At 33.2% G+C, this 17770-nt stretch overlaps 1 protein-coding gene across 15 annotated transcripts in view; it reads right to left on the bottom strand.

Annotated features, from left to right (window-relative positions):
* BBS9 (Bardet-Biedl syndrome 9) overlaps window positions 1-17770 on the bottom strand; it is a 468999-nt gene that overhangs the window by 244916 nt on the left and 206313 nt on the right. For 9 of the 15 annotated variants that reach the window (XR_002481520.1, XM_021709169.1, XM_021709171.1 and 6 more), the window contains 5 exons: window positions 16254-16330; window positions 13343-13396; window positions 8131-8233; window positions 6555-6659; window positions 4884-4898 (listed from right to left, as the gene is read on the bottom strand). Coding sequence is in view for 14 of the 15 variants with exons in the window: in XM_021709169.1 (XP_021564844.1) it covers window positions 4884-4898; window positions 6555-6659; window positions 8131-8233; window positions 13343-13396; window positions 16254-16330 (354 nt within the window). In the remaining variant the exon portion in view is untranslated. The remainder of the gene's footprint in view (window positions 1-4883; window positions 4899-6554; window positions 6660-8130; window positions 8234-13342; window positions 13397-16253; window positions 16331-17770) is intronic. The other 6 variants (XM_021709179.1, XM_021709172.1, XM_021709180.1 and 3 more) reach the window with 3 other exon arrangements.

Genomic DNA, 17770 nt, shown 5'->3' with positions numbered 1-17770 from the left:
TTATCAAATGTTTTTAATATCACACATGATAAATGACAATGAAGAGTTTCATATCAGAATTTTTTAATTTTTAAACAATCATTTCTTTGAATATTTTTACAGAGAATGAAATTGAAACCAAAGCAAATTAGGCTCTCTACTTATAAATCTAGAAAAGCAATACTACAACCTTAGTTTTCTCTCCTTTTATTCTAGGGTTCTATTTTTTACTGGTAAAGATGAAAGATGATATACAGAAGTCTATGTCTTAGCATACTACTGTAGAAAACTGGAAAACTCAGAATGTTCTGTCTCTACTTGATGGATCCACACACTAATTCCTTTATTTCTTTATAGTAAAGTCAGTGAGCAGCTTTAAAATAGCAAAAATAAGAGCAGTGTTAAAGTTTGGAGACATGATACTGAAGCAGGATCCCTGGAATTAGCAATATATTTTGTTAATGTCCATTGGAATTGTATGGCTTACTCCATATCCAAGCTGGGAGTTCACTTTTCAGTATTACTTATTCACTGGGATACTGAGAGATCATAAGCAATGGCAAGCATACTGATATATGAGGTCAATTAAATACTTTTTCAGAGCATGTGGAGCATATTTGTCATTCTCTTCAATATAATCTATTATCCATCAAATTTTACATAGCTCATTTTTTGCTCATAACCAACAGATGTTAAATTCACTTCTCCTGGAATCCTAGATGCAGATTATAACTGGTGTCTCTCAAGAAAAGTCCCAGGGTATTATTTCCTGACATTTTGTGAGGTTTTTAGAGGCATGTGTATTTGTACTTTACAATGATAAAATGTTTTGACCCAAAATATTATGGTAACATAATCTAAGATACTGCCCAAAGCACAACTATCAATATCACCACAAAAATTACAAGCCACTACTTTTTCGAATTTCAAGGAAATTTCCATATATTCTATATATCCCCAAATTATGGAAATATCCCCTCTGAGCAAATTTCTTCTCCAATAAATAAACTGTAGCCTCAATTAACAGATAGTCTGGAAAGTATAAGGAAACTGAAACCCGTTCCTATCTTCTTCATTTTTAATGAACAGAACAACAAAAAATGCTTCATCTTCTGGCAATTCTGTATATACACAAAGAGAAGATGTCTTATATATTTTTTCAACCAAAGTCTGAGCTAATTGTTCAAACAAAAATTTGATTGTACACGATCTTCTAAAATGATATTACTAAAACTGTGGTCTCTGCTTCATTTGGATCAGTTACTGACTGAATTTATAGTAATTTTTAAAAAGTAAACATCAACAACATTGGCTTTATGTTACTCGCTCTATATATTTAAGGATTATTACCCTAAATTACTAAGAACCCAGAACTAAAGAAACTGGTGGAGTATATAAGTTTTCAGAAATCGAAACAAATGGATTGCAAGCACTAATAAACCCAAGAAGGGAACTACATTTTAATTCAATGACAGTTCAGTTAGGTCAGTTAATGACAATATCACACACTAGGGCAGTGGTCTGCAGTTGCTAAGATTTGTAGAACCCCTCCAGAATATCTGTTCTCTCCAGGACTTATATGCCTCTTTCACAGGACATTTGGAAAACATTACTTTGAAAAATGATGACATTCATACTTAATAAAATGATTATAGTCATTTTTTAAATTGAGGGCAGCTTGAAAAGTTTTACCATTAAGAGAAAAAAAGAGTATGAGATCCTTTAGAAACCAGACTACGGAAACTATCCTTTTAAAAGAAAAATTAGAATGCCACTGTTTTGTAATATTTACTATCAAATTAAAATCCAAGCATTTTAAAATACAGCCTCTAGTTTATAGACATGAGATTTATCTGAGGCACATTTCTATTGGGACTTACACTTAAGAAACTTGATGCAGAGCATGGTGGCTTACACCTATAATCCCAGAACTTTGGGAGGCTGAGGTAGGAAGACAGCTTGAACCCAAGAGTTCAAGACAAGGCTGGGCAACACAGTGATGACTCACCTCTACAAAAAAATTAAACAATATGCTAGGCATAACGATGCATGCCTATTGTCTCAGCTACTTGAAAGACTGAGGCAGATGTATTGCCTGAGCTCAGGAGGTCAAGGCTGCGGTGAGCCGTGATCACGCCACCGCACTACAACCTGGGCAACAGAGTGAGATTTTGATAAAAAAAAATTAAAAGAAAGAAAGAAAGAAAGGGAGAGAGGGAGGGAGGGAGGGAAGGCGGGAAGGAGGGAAGGAAGGAAAAAGAAACTCAAAGCAGAAATTACCTATTGGGAACAATGTTCACTACCTGGGGGATGGGCCAACTGAGACTCAATCCCCACTATACACAATATCCATGTAACAAACATGTACCACTTGAATTAAAATAAAAATGGGAGGAAAAAACTAAAAAAACTTGAAGTGACTATCAATTACTCTTTAAACTGTAATTCTACCAATTTGGCTATCAATTATTCTTCAAACTGTAACTGTATCTAAGAATCTGAAGCCTAAGACTCATACAGATATACATGGGTGCATACGTGTGTAATAAAGAAAAAAAGAATTACATGTATTTAAAGACTTTTCAGGGTTGCTAGTGGAACAGCTTTCAGCTTAGTTGAAAGAACCTAATTGATCCTAACTTTGCCTACCATCAGCGATATTTTCTCTATGTAGTTAGTGAAGCAGTCTCTATATCTGGCTTTCAACTCTCTGAGTGTTATGCTAAGAGAAAAAATTTCATCACTTATTTTACTCAAATGCAGGCCTAGTAATTCATCAGATTGAGACTGACTTTGTTCTGCAGGGGTTTTTTTTTCCCCCTTACCAAACATAATCACCTCTCCTTCAAACATTTCCCTTCCAAACCTACTAAAGGAAATGGATAGTCCCAACTACTATGGTGCAATTAATCGCAAAATTATTTAACACTCAGAGAGAATATTCTCATCAAAACTATTTCTTACAGGACAAATTTTCCAGAAAGAGAATTCTAATTACACCTGGCACACCCAAGAGCCCAGTATCAAATTGGGAGACAAATGTGCTTCTAAAAAGAAAAAAGAACATAGTGTGTGTGTGTGTGTGTGTGTGTGTGTGTGTGTGTGTATGTGTGTGTGTGTGTGTGTGTGTGTGTGTGTGTATAGAATAACTATATCTATATATTGCACATCCATACACATCCATATAATGCCTTTAGATCTCTTTCCAGGGAACTGCTAGAGTAATTTCATATTGAAAACAAGGAACCCCAAAGCAGTAGCAATGTCTGGTAGCCAGAACTTCCTTGATCCCTTCCTGTTATGTCTGGCTACATACTGTGCTTCATCTGCAGTCATGTTTTACACTGCCCGTGTCATGTAACTTTAATGCAGAAATAATGGAGACTAACCCTTATGGGACAACATAAAACCTCATTTGCTTCTCTTTTTCCACATATAAAAGCAGAACTGCTTATCTGCAATACAGCCTGAACAGATCAAGACAATAAAATGGATCAGTCTTTGAAATATGAAGCCTTATGTGTAAGTAAGACAAGTGGCAGCATATTGTTTTCTTGCTTACTAGGTGCAGCTGAATATTTCTGAATATTTCACTTCTACTCCCTAAAGCTTAATTATAATTTTAAAATATATCAAAACGAGTTTTTGCATTGCATTGAAACACTAAAATTTCCATAAATTGTGATTTTTTTTTTCTCATGATTTGGAATCAGTAAGAGGGAATAAATTCCTTTCAACAATAACCTTAACTGACTTTTTAAAACTTAAAACTAATCATTTAAATAGTAAAATTGTATTTTACATAATTTAGTTGAAATCTTATCAGTTACATGCAATCTTGAGAGTTAAAATGTAAATATTCATTACTAATAACAGGTTATTTTTAATGACCCAAATTCTAATTTAACAAGTATAGTTTATATCAAGCTAAGTATTTACTTCTTTTAAAACACTTCTCATATAAATACATTTTCCACCTGCCAGATATCAAGATGATATGTGCTATGTAACTCAAGTTCTTGGCATCATCAAAACTGTATGAGTAAATATTGCCATTTTTAAAAAATCATTTTAATTATACTTATTTAATTATTACTAATTAATATTGTTATCCAAAATGCATCTTTCATAAAAATAAACTACCACAATGAGTCTATAGCTAAGAGAAAAATTAATCTAAGTTAAAAATACTTTCAGGACCTGCCATGTACCCTGACAGTGTGCAATTCAAAGATAAGTGCCTGATCCCAGTCCTCAAAGAGCTCAAAATTTCCTAGGAGACCCTAAGGAACAAACTTAATTAAATTCATATTATGACCAGTATTATAGCAGAGTCATAAGCAAAGGATTTGGAGAAAACAAAATGAATAACAACACTGATCCAAGCAAGTGCAAGGGGTCAGACCTTTAATGACATTTCCCCACAAAATCTAATAAGCAAGACAAGGGATAGGCCCACAGAGTGAATACACACAGCATTCTCATCAGAGAGAGATGGATCTGCTGGGGCAGGTGGGAAGACAGAAAATTTAAAATTCAGTGACAAACACCTTCTTTCTTTTCTTACTCTTTATTTTAAGAAAAATAAAATAACAGAGCATGCAGGTAAACCAATGACATACAGAAATAAGTTGTCAATGACATTTGATGCTATTCAAAAAAGTCACTCTGTTCTTACTCCTAACTTCATTCTTTCTCATGACTCTGAAACAACTAATGACAGCTCCCTGTGGAAACATCTACTACGCTCTCCATAGCAGGATCAAGATATTGTATCATCCTAAAGACGTTTCTATAGTTAAAACAGCAGTCTGCAAAAAAATTTCATTCATGGTATAAAGCCAATTCATCAACCAAATCTCAGTTCTGAAATTCATTTTTTTCCAAATTACCTTTACACTTACCATCAGGATTTCGATCTATTCAACAAAGGCAATGCATAAAGGGATGGGAGAGAAAGAATGCAATAAATTATCTGAAGCAAAGTTACAATATAAATTTAATACACATCTGCCTAAAATATAAATTAAAAATTTTAAGATCCCCACAGATGCTTTAAATGACCCTTCAATTAAACACAAGGAAAGTCATTTCACAACTGAAGAGAATAACATACATAAATAAAATCCAAGGTTTGATTTCCTTTTAAAGCCAGCTTTCTCAAAGTCATTAAACATAAAAATATTTATATAATCTCAAATTTTGAAAATATAGTAAATGGCTAATATGGTAACTTCTGGATAAAAATCGTTATTTAAACAATTTAAAGCAAAATAACTTATAAAGTGAAGAAACATTTTTAAGGTACTTTAATTATAAAATTATATCAGAGCATATAGAGTCATCAGTGAATAAGCCAGAAAATTTGTTAGACAAAGGAAAAACCCTACAGTTATGAAAAATATTTTCAAATAAGTAAAGTGGGCATAAAGAAGAATGAAGCATTTTTTAAACTTACAAAACTAATAAAACAATATAGAAATGCTTAAAAACAACTACAATGTTGCTAAAAATCCTATTATCTGATACACTATGTTTAAAGTTTTTTTTTTTAAAGCAATGACAAGTAATTCTTATTTTCTATCAATATGACTCCAACTCAAAAAACAAAAAGCTTAGAAAAACCTATCAATTAACTGATTATCAAACTGCTACCATGAAGAATTCACTATACAGGGGGAAAAAACTATCAAATTTGACTCAACTAAGTTGAATTAACAATAATTAAATCTTATCCAGTTAAAGACAATCTTTTAAAATCTAATGGTTTCCTTTAAAAATACGAAGTTTTAATATATTTGTTCTTAAATCTTTTAACACGTAAGCCACAAAGAGTTGTAGTCACTAAAACACTGTCTAAAATGCTGAATACTGCCTTTATCTTAGAATTATCCATAATACTCTTTGTAATTAATTGAGACTAGTCTTTAGTTCATATAAAAGAAGTCTGACTAGATAACATTCTTCTGATGGAAATAAAAATATGCCAGATTTTCTATTAACTATGAGGAGAGAACTGAACATTATATACAGAAAGCAGCTAAAAGGACTTATCACTTAGACATCACAAATAGACTTAAGAGCCAGGTGCAGTGGCTCATATCTATAACCCCAGCACTTTGGGAGGCTGAAGCAGGAGAACTGCTGCAGCCCAGCAGTTCAATACCAGCCTGGGCAACATAGTGAGACTTCATCTCTACAAAAAAAATCAAAAAATTAGACAGGTGTGGTGGTGCATGCTATAATCTCAGCTACTCGTGAGGCTGAGGCGGGAGGATCGCCTGAGCCCAGGAGGTTGAGGCTATGGTGAGACATGATCATACCACTGCACTCCAACCTGGGTAACAGAGTGAGATCCTGACTCAAAAGAAAAAAAAAAAAAAAAGACAGAGTAGTTACTCGTAACACATAAAAGTAATTAGAACATAAAATTTTAACAGTAGAAAAGAATATTTTCTCATTTAATCATATTTCACAATTAATTCCCATCTTAAACACACAAGCATTTAATTCATACCACCAATAACTTAAAGGAATAGTTAGGCTTATAAATATATGAACAACTATATGTTTACCTGTTGGTCTGGAATAAGAAACAACAGCATTTCCTTCCAATTCAGATGGTATATAACTTCTTTTCAGATAAACAGAAATGGCTACTGTTCTAGTCATCTCTGGTGCTATAAGCAATGTAAAAGTAACATAAATTACGTAATTTGGAACAATTATTATTATCAAAAGTTAAAATTTTGGTACTATATGCCAGGCCATAAGCATTTTATATGGATTAAGTCATTGAATCTTCACAACAAACCTATGAGGTAGGTATACTATTATTACCCCCCCCCCCCTTTTTAAGCATGAGGAAACCAGAATACAAAGAGATTAAGAAGCTTGCCTAAGGTCACACAGCTAATATCAGAGCTAGAACTTTATTCAAGAACAAGGAACAAAGTATTCAGCATTCTATATACCATTCCTCCTCTTTACTCTGATTAGCAGACAGCGTGAACAGAGAAAAAGGTACACAAAAGAGCAAGATAGCTTAGTACTTTATCATGGCTGGGACATAGATTGCAGGGGGAAATGGGGGGACTGGACATGGATGTAAGTAACGCTGATAACTAGCAGATTGTGCATACACTTCTGTGTTAACATATTTGATCTCCAACCTATGTTAGAAAGCCATAAGAGATTTTTGACTGAAAAAATAAATTTCGGGATATATTTTAGAAAAGAAAAATTGGAAATATTATAAAAATTAGAAAACTAAGCAAGAATCCAATGGCTGGTATCACTTACAAGGTTACTTCATTCAGTCATTTATTCACTCATTCTATAAGGATTTACTGAGTTCCTACTAACTGACAGGTACTAGGGGTTGGTTGTACAGAGGCAAAAAAAGAGAGATATGTTCTCGACTTCATGAATAAGAGATAGGCGCCTTGGCTGAAGAAGTTCAGTAAGCAAAGACTTGAAAGAAAATCCAAAGATCATTTTAACAGGACCAATGACAACTTGAATATAAGTGGTTGAGGATGAGAGATTCTATACCAAGAAATCTTACTAAGAGTAACTTTTATGACATGTCTACTATTTTAGGCATTATGACAGATACCTTATATTCACTTTCTAATGAATTCCTCAAAACAACCCTGTAAGACAAATATCATTATCCCCTTTTTGCAGATTAAAATAACTGAGGCTCCAAGTGATTACTAAAGTAGTGTTTCCTAAAGTAGTGTTTCCAAGGTTATACATCAAGTGAGTGTCAGAGTTAGAATTCAAACCCAGACCAAACTCCAAAGCCAATATTCTTTCTTCAAACATTACTGATTCAATAAATGGAAACACTAATAAGGAAAGTATTACAAATTTTAGTATTTAAAAACAATTACAGGTCCAGTCGGTTAAAGAAAGCACTTAAAAATCTGTAATCCTAAAATATTAGTTCAACTCAACAATCATTGACTGAATATTCATGCTTGTTGCTTAGAGGGAAAATATAAGCAAAACAACACAATCATTGATTTTTTGAATGATCCCAGTCTCACTATTCAGACAATAAGTAAAAGCCATAAAACATACACACTAATAAAAAATTTTTAAAACTTACACCTTGAAAACTTTAAGCCAAAACAAAAAACTTACTCATAAATTCAAAGGTGAACTGATCACAAGTCAATTCTAATGGTGGTTGCACATAGATTGATAACTTGGCTTTTGGCAATACCACCCGATTCTGCAGTGTGACCTAAGGAAACATAAATTGTTATTAATAGAAAATAATATTTTATTCAAATTGATAGGCTATCAGAACAACTGAAAAATCACTAACAAAAAAATAGGAAACAATATCTTAAAAATGATTAGTGACAAAACATAACACATGAGTAGCATATTAAAATATTCTACCAAAGAGAAAGTAGGCAAAGAAGTTGAAGAGACTTTTCTCAAAAGAAGATATAAAGATAGGCAATATGTGCATGCAAAGATGCTCAATATCTTTAGTCATTATGAAGATAACTAAAAATCACAATAGCACATTACTAGGTCTCCACTACAATGGCTATAATAAAAAGGACAGACATAACATATGTTAGCAAGAATGTGGAGAAACTGGAACTGTCATGCAATGCTAGTAGAAATGTAAGATGGTATAGCCACTGAAGAAAATGGTTAAGTAGTTTCTTAAAAAGTTACACATAAATTTACGATATAACTTTGTAATTTCATATCAAGAGAAGTGAAAACATGTGTCCACCCAAAAACTTGTATATAAATGTTCATAGTACCAATATCCATTATAGTCAAAAAGTAGAAGTAATCCAAATATCCATCATATTGGCTGGATAAACAAATGTGGTACATTCATACAATAAAATATTATTCAGCAATAAAAAAATGAACTATTGATACATGCTACAACATGGGTAAACCTTGAAAACATACTAAGGGAAAGAAGCCAGCCACAAAGAACTACATATTGTATGATATCACTTGTGAAATGTACAGAAGGCAAATCTATAGAAAAACAGACTGGAGTTGCTTAGGGATGGGGTGATGGGGAATATGGCATTTCATTTAGGGAGGATAAAATGTTCTAAAATTAGATTGTGGTAATGATTACAAAATTCTGTGAATATACTAAAAATCATTGAATTGTACACTTTGAGCGAATTATATGGTATGTAAATTCTATCTCAATAAAGCTATTTTTAAAAGTTTTATCAAAGGAAAGAAAAAAGAAACTACATCAGGAAATATCTACCATATGTGTTCATTCTTCCTTTCGTATATAGTTATCATGACTATTATATACCATGAATATATATCATGAATACCTTTCATATATAGTTATGTATCATAATTTATTAAATCTAGTATCTGTATATTTTCTTTTACACAGATTAATTTTTCTCTAAAGATTTCTTTACTAGGTGGACATATACTAGTCTAGATATATATCAAAACACTGCATCTTAGTCCATGCCTTAACACAAAAATACACAACATGACTAATTCTAAAAAAAGAATAACAATATTGACTGCTGCATTTTCAAACTTGGTATGCTTGCTTGGTGATGCTAAGAAAATCCTCCTACCCCAGAACCCTTGGGAAACAGGGTGGGTACGGCTAGAAAAGGCCAAGACTTCTCTCACTCCTCCTGAGGAGGAATGTCAGTAGAAACCATCGGACCCAAGCAGCTTTACTGGGCCACAGTGCAAAAGGGCATCATCCTTAGACAATCAAAGAAAAGGCTTAAAGACCTGGTTTCCGTTAAGCATGTTTTCTCTTTAGATTTGGTCTCCTAAAAGTCTCAACCTCTTTAAATCGTCTTTTTAGATGACTTCATCACACATGCCTAGTGTGGTAAACCAGACTTAGCAGAGTCGCCTACCTAGGTAGGGTTACTAGATCAACTAAGTCAAGATCTCTGGGGGAGATCTGGGTATTGGTATTTCTTTATAGCTCCTCAGGTGATTCCCACAGACCACCAGGAATCACTGGCTGAGAACCACTATTCAATACTATTCAATCCTTTGCCATGGAGCAGTTCAGTCTAGCTACTAGACTTTATTATATGAGACAGACACATATCACTAACTAGCATAAATTCAAGGACATTCTTATTGTTAAGAAAAGTTGTTTTAAATTTTCTCTTAATTAAAAAGCATGCATTACCTTGTCCTTAATTATATATATTAGATATATATAAGATATACAAGACTATATTAGCCCACAAGCATTATATACATATAATTAGATTCAGTAAATGCCTTGTATTAATTTTAAGTGATGTGAGTATTCTGCAGAATTTAAAACTAAGCTAAACATAAAAATTTTGGCTGGAAAAGGAACATTTTTATAAGACACCTGTTGATGCAAATAAATACAATAAACACAGTCACTAAACAATGAATCCTTACTTTTTACTTTGTAAACACTGAGAATATAGGGGGAAATTATGCTGCACAAACAAAACTTCCTCATTGGTGTCTGACTGTAAATATAATACCTTTTGGTAAAACTCTGAATGATAATTACAGCAAGAAGAAACTATGCAAGTGCCACAGACAACTTTCTTTGCAATAGCTAGTCTACGAAATAAACATGACACAATTTAAATAGTTTACTATTAACAATAATAGAATACTAGTCTGTACATACATTTTAAATAAAATTAATAATATTAATGATAGAATCCATTAGCAGCTTTCTATATTTATGAAACCATGCTAATAAATTATTTATGTGCATTTATTCTTCCCAACAGTATGAAACATATACAATCATACACCATTTTATAGAAAAGCTGTGGCTCAGAGAAGCTAAGTAATTTGCCAATGCCACTCTAATTTTAAGAGGAAGAACCACAACTTAACTGCTGTCTACCAGAATCTGGAGCCTATGCCTTTAACCAACTGTGGTTAAGTCCCAAATAACTTCGTCAATTGAAAAAGTATTCCCATTTACAGTTTTAAAAATAGAGGTTCAGAAACAGTAAATCATGCCCAAGATCATCAACCCAACTAGAAAGTTGAAAACTGTGACCAGAAAAGCCCATGAGAGCTCAATTTTAAAAGTGAAAATGAAAATTCCTTACAGGAGTAATAAGTCATGTGTAAAAGAGCAGACCTTCTGACTCTTCCTGGCATAATGATGTCTACTTAGACAACAATCATACAATTTTATTGTTACAAGAAAGGTTTGCATTCAACTTAGATGTACAATCATGATACCTCTCATACGGTTTTTTGAACCAAACAATAGTTGAGGCACTTTCACATCGTGAATCAAGGAGATGTGTGGCGGAAATAACTACAGTAACAAAGAATAGCTGTGTTTGAGCCAAAAAACAACTTACAGACTTGGCTAGATCATAAAACTCATATTTTAAGATGAAAATAATTATAGAATATTAAGGAGAAAATATAAAATGTTAATAAGAGAATTTTCCATGATATTTTCCACTTCTAACAAAATGAAATATTATCCTTAGGAAATATAATACCAAATTTCTATACTAGATATATAAATTTGACTCCAAAGCCCTGGTATGAACAACCACTCTGCCTAGATGCCTGGAATAGATGGTCATGCATCGTGCACACATACTTAGGGTAGCCACATCTTCATTCACTTGGAACGGATGGAAAAATTTTCTCAATTAACAGGATTTATTATGATGGAAACTTGCATGATTATATATCTTGGCTGCTGTTGTTATAAAAAGCCATAAGGAGAGATTTATAGTAGAAATTTGTATAGAAACTGTCAGGCAGAATCAGGAAGTCATTGTGTCTGTTGTGTGAGACCAGCCAATTTTGTGCAACCCCTTTGTGTCACATTCCTTCTCATGCTTCATAATGGCAATGAGAGTTAGCTATTCTCAAATACATATACAGTAAATTCCACAAATGAAGGAGAATTTTCCAGTAGTGTCATGCCATCACTTTAAGGTGGCTATTACACATGAAAGCCTAAGAACTGCATGAAAGGAAAAGAGTGTTTGCTTATAGCAATAACTCCTGGTTGGGTAGGGCAGGGGAATGGCATGAGCAATCTTTTCTGGTTAAGGTACAATATCTCTTTTTATAGTTTACAATGTGCTTCTAAATTATTATATATATGTGTCTGGACATTATCAATAGAAAGATATAAAAGGTTTTTCTACACAAAAGTATAGATCATTACTGAAACCTAAAGTCTTTTTTTTTTGGTTAAGTGTTTGATTTCTTGCCATTAGTACCCTTCCAGACTCAAAAGTATTAATAAGATAGAGCCTTTAATTGGATAGGGAGAAGGCAGACTGGGGAAAGACCACCCTTGTTTCCAGTGGCAAGAATCCAAAAAAATTAGCTCAGAAAACCGTTGTAAGATTGGGCTCCCTTCAACTTCAACCAAAGATCTCCACACTTGGGCCACCCGCTGGGTCCAGTGTAAGCGAACACAATTGGTAAAGCCTGGTGCCCTGTCAAGCTCCTCCAAGGACAGCAACCCATAATCTAAGAAAATAAAAAGCCCTGTCCAAGTTTTGACTAAGTGAATCGCCAAAATCCACAACTTTCCCTGGCTTCCAAAGTCTGGGCGGTGATAAATATTTTCAGCTTAATAATGTGCTGACTGATTACCACATTTTAATCTAAACGCCCTAAGAGGGTTCTACATTTGAGTTCTAGTTCTAAAATTCTACAATGACAGGATTGAAATGCTTAACCAAAACCACATCCTTCATATTCTATTTTTCCAGAACTATCAATTTGTCATTATTCTACTTTGTGGCTTCTTCATTTAACATTTTCTTGCTATAAATACATCCATTTAAAGCTAATGTTATAGCAGAGAGATGGCTGGGAATTCTTCTCAAACACACACATAATCATACATGGAAGATATTTTAGTATTCCTATTCTTCTCCAATATCATTTCATAATGCACTATGTATGATGCTGTAAGTAACTGATTGGTCTACTATGAATGGTGATGACATATTTTCTTTGGCAGAATTTTTTTTTCCTTGCCCATGATTTTGTCTTTGATTATTTAGCAGATTTTAAACAATAATTTTTTATTTCTAGAAAAAAGAGCCTGCATCATGCTCCACATTTAAACAATGATAGAAGTGAGTCATAATACTTGTGTATATTATATATGTATTGTTCTAAATGCAATTATCAGTTTTATATTTGTAGGTAACAGTAAAGGTTTTCTATTCATTCCACAAGACTGAGGAAAACCTGCAAATGTCAAGTGTTTATTTTACATTTCCATAAGCTACTTACAAGGTAACATCAGTGACAGAAGTGGTGAAATATGTAATAGTTTTTGCACATTACAGTCTAAAACTTGGTACAATACCTTCACTGTGACAGAAGGGACAGGGTCAGTTCCTACTTCAGCATCAGTTGCTTGCTGTAAACACAGAATTTAAAAGGCAAGAAATAATTAGCAATTAGTGAACACAGTAAGTGAAATGTATACTTCCCACCACCCAAACAGGAATTATCACTCTAAAAGACAATGAGGTTCTTTGGATACCTTCATCTGGAAAGTCATAAGCTACTAATCAAAAATATATCCATGAAAAGAAAAAAAAAAGAGGTCACATATTTTATCAAACCACTCTATCTTCAAATTCACTTAAATGTTCAAAGTATTAATTTTATTAACATGTTATTTATATTATACAGAAGGACTCTTTGTATTTCCCAAATAAGTATTATGTCATTCTTTAAGGACCTTGTATTTTCAACAAGCCAATGGTATGTTTTATTCTGATTAATAACACGTATCTAAATATATGCAACTAATGATTCAGAGATTAAGTGGCCTTTTACCAAGGAAATAAAAGTGGAAGTGTACTTTTTTTAACCAGTGCATATAAACTAATTCAGAAGCACTCTTTTGAGTATCAGTTTGAGTTATCTGGCCCTACCTCTTAAAGAACACATAAGTATAATAAAATGAATCAAACATTTCCTTATACCTTATAAACTATTTTTTTAGAGTAGCATATTGGGAGGAAAAACTTCTCCCTCTATGATAGAATAAGACCAAGGGGTAACATATTTTTAATAATACCCATATGAATTCCTGGGGAATGATTAAAATCAAAATAACTCTAGCCAACGAATGAATATGATCCATTGTGCTTTTTTATGTGAAAATTTTTTAAATGAAGAAAAACTAAGCCACTTCTAAGCAATGGGGATCACTATGATGTAATGGGCATCAGCAGAAATAAGAGGTGAGAGACTTATATTCTATTTACGGCTCCACAGGAAACCATATCTGAACTCTGATCTAGCTTCTCAATCAGCAAAATGGGATAGCAGTGTTTATCTCCTTTATAAAAGACTCCATTCTAATATAAGTTACATTACTTTTTATGTGTTCTTTCATCATAATGATTCAGAGTAAAATATTAATCCAGGATTTTTGTTCTAGTAATACCTAAAATCCAGGAAGTGTTTTACATTTGACTGTCCACAGATCTAGAAGAGAAATTAACATCTCCTGTTTCCTGCTCTTTTCACTCCTGTCTAAACATCTAGATACTTCAAGGATAGCAGTCCCTTGGGAACATAATACTATAGCCAGAGAGAAATAGCTACAAAAAGACATCATGGCACCACAGCCACATAAATTGTAAGCCTAGTGTTTTCCAATGGAATGAATATGATAGTCTCAAGAAATCTCTTGAGAAGTTAAAAAAAAAATAGTAACACGGGGAGAATAAAGCTGGAAAGAGACGCCTAGTTAAGAAAAAACAGCACTCATGGCTACCAATAGGGAAATACACATTGTAATATAGTGCTACTACATAGAACCTTTCCTACAAAGACCAAAAGTTTCAAAAGAACAGAAAGGGAATTCCTCATTCTAAATAGCCTACATGTAAGAGCACCTAGGAAAAATTATATAAGTTGCCCAAGGGAAAAAAAGAGTCATTTCCACAGCAAGAAAACGTGTGTACATTTGTCAGCTAACTAAGCAGAAATGTTCCAGTCAAACTACAGCCTTCAGATAGAGTGAAAAACAGTGTGTGCTGAATAGCCAATGTTCAAAACAGTGCCTCTACTATGTGACTCAGCTGAGAATGTTTCTTTCATATGTAGTCCTACTTTTCTATGTGTACCCAATTTACTATACTATAGCAATATTAATATGATTTTTATCACAATTTGGATTGGCTGTTTATACTAAAATTAATCTTTAAAAGCTCATGACAACTAGTTATTATATTATGCTCTAGGATAACTAAATATCAAAGACATTTCCCAGACAGAATTATATGATATAAACCCCCAAAAAGGTAAAATGAATGAATTCAATCACGTCTCTACATTGATCAACTTTTAATAAACACAAATAAACGTAATAGATTTTGCCAATCACACCCTAAAAGGTGCTTTTAGAAGACTAAACAAAGAAATGGAGTAATAAAACCAAGAACAGTTCCCTTTTCATCCTTTCTGTCTCTCAGTTGTATTCATTCATTCATAGAGCAAATATATATTGAACATCATTATTTGGCAAGGACTAGGACACAGCAGTGAACAAGACAACCAGTGGTATATAGATGGTCGTGATAATGATGATGATGATGATGATGATAATGTTGGAAGAAGTAAAATGTAATTTGCTGATAAGGACAATCATAGCAATTGTAACAATTCACCAAAGCAGTCTCTATTGTAATTCCCATTTTGCAGATGAGAAAATTGAGATTAAGTACCTTGCCTTCAGTCACACAGATAGACATAGGGGAAAAATAATTCCTGGACCAACTATCTTCTCTTAAACTACTTTACCACCACCACCACCACCACCACCATAATGTGTTGAAAACTATAAATCATCAAACTCTGAGCTAGACCACTCACAAACATTATCTTATTGAACCTTCAACAAAAATCTAGTGGAGTCAGTATCATTCAGCTGAATTAGTATTATCTCAATACTACAGTACTGAGAAAGTTTTTAAAAAATTAAATAGGTAGAGTTGGAACAAGGGAAAGAAACCCTTCTACTGCTCTCCTTCCCTCCAACACTTCTTTTTTCAACAGAAACCCTGCCCAAGAAGCTCCTTACTGACACTAAGAGGCTACCAATGTTTTTATCCAGAAAGTAAGAAGGCATAAAACGTGTTACCCTGCCTGAAGTTTCTATCTAGAGGACCAAAATTTAAACCAACACATTTTGATCTCAATTCATCTCATTTTGTGCAACTATTGTAGACCCTTTTAAAATTTACAAATACACCTACAGACACTGAATCAAAGTTAGGAGAAACCACAGCAAAAACGTTCAAGTCATCTTCTCTCTCAGTCATGGGCCAAACACCTGTCATTAAAAAAAAAAAAAAGATATTTAATCATAATACAAAACTTGCTGTATATGGCTTTTCTTCAAGGGTTTATCTATACCTTATATCCATAAACACTTATAAATACACTCACAAGTTGAAAAAACGAATGCATTACAATATTAGAAGCTTGATGCTAATTCCTTGCCTCTACAATATTGTGTAAAAAAAATTGTTTTAAGTCTCTTTCTCTTATATTATCTAAGATGTGAGTCACTGACTGACCCGTATTGGGAATTTCAATGCCCTTTCCTTAACTACTAATGGAAGCCCAAATTAGTATAACTCTTTTGAAGGTACATTGGGTATAACTATCAAAATACAAAATGTACTATCCTTTGACTTAATTCTACTCCCAGGAACTTGTCTAATACTCATAAACATGCCCAAAGAGATTATCTGCTGTTAGTATTTTTTTAAATGAAAACAATCAAAATATCTATATATCCATTAATAGGGAAATCATTAAATAAATTATGATATATCTATACTATGCAATGACCCAACACTATAAATAAGAGTGCCATCAATCTTTATAAACAGACATGAAAAAATGTCATGACATATCTATTAATTTTTAAAAAGCAACATGTAGTATAGTGTGCCTAATATGCACATATTTGCATAAAAACAATTACATAAACATGAATGTTTTCTAGAAGAATAGACAAAAACTCTTAATACTGATTGTCTTTAAGGAGTGGAACTGGGATGTTGGGTTGAAGGAAGATCCAAGTTTTATTATTTGCCCTTTCATACTGTTTGAATTATTTTTACCACATTCATGTTATTTTCACAATTTTAAGCATGTTTACATTGCATGATGACACATAAACAAGAGCTCTTAATAAGAAAAATAAATAATATTTATACACATATTTTATACACACATATATATAACAGACTTTGGTTGCCTATTATATTACATATACCACATAATTCTGCCTCCAACATCCATTCTTTCCTCTTCCTCTTTACAACAGAGCCCTATTTTTGTTGGGTATTCACATTTACCTCTGATAAAGTCACCCTACCCAGGCCCCAGAGTGCAATCTAATCATGATGACTCCATTCCACTGACCATTTGTTGTTTTTAGGTATGAACATGGGACTTAATCCTGGCAGATTAGAAATAAGAGATGTTGAGAGTGAGGAGTGCTGGCACAGTCTTCTTATCAGGGAAAAAAGTTATTCCTCCCTAATAAGAAGGGAGACTCAGGAGAAATAGCCCACTTCTTCCCTGGAAATCATATATGTACATAATGCTTGGACCTGCTGAGGTCACCCTGTGACCCTGAGAAGAAACAACCCCACACACTGAGAATGGCTGACTGAAAATAGGGAAAGCACATGGATGATGCCACATCAATCAGCTGTCTCACAAAAATAAGAAATGGCTACAATTGCCATCAGGCATT

The sequence above is a fragment of the Carlito syrichta genome, unplaced genomic scaffold (genome assembly GCF_000164805.1).
Source record: "Carlito syrichta isolate Samal-C Ts95f unplaced genomic scaffold, Tarsius_syrichta-2.0.1 Scaffold169078, whole genome shotgun sequence".
Lineage (NCBI taxonomy): Eukaryota > Metazoa > Chordata > Mammalia > Primates > Tarsiidae > Carlito > Carlito syrichta.
Note: the sequence above shows the minus strand (reverse complement) of the source record. Positions and strands in the feature narration are given on the sequence as shown.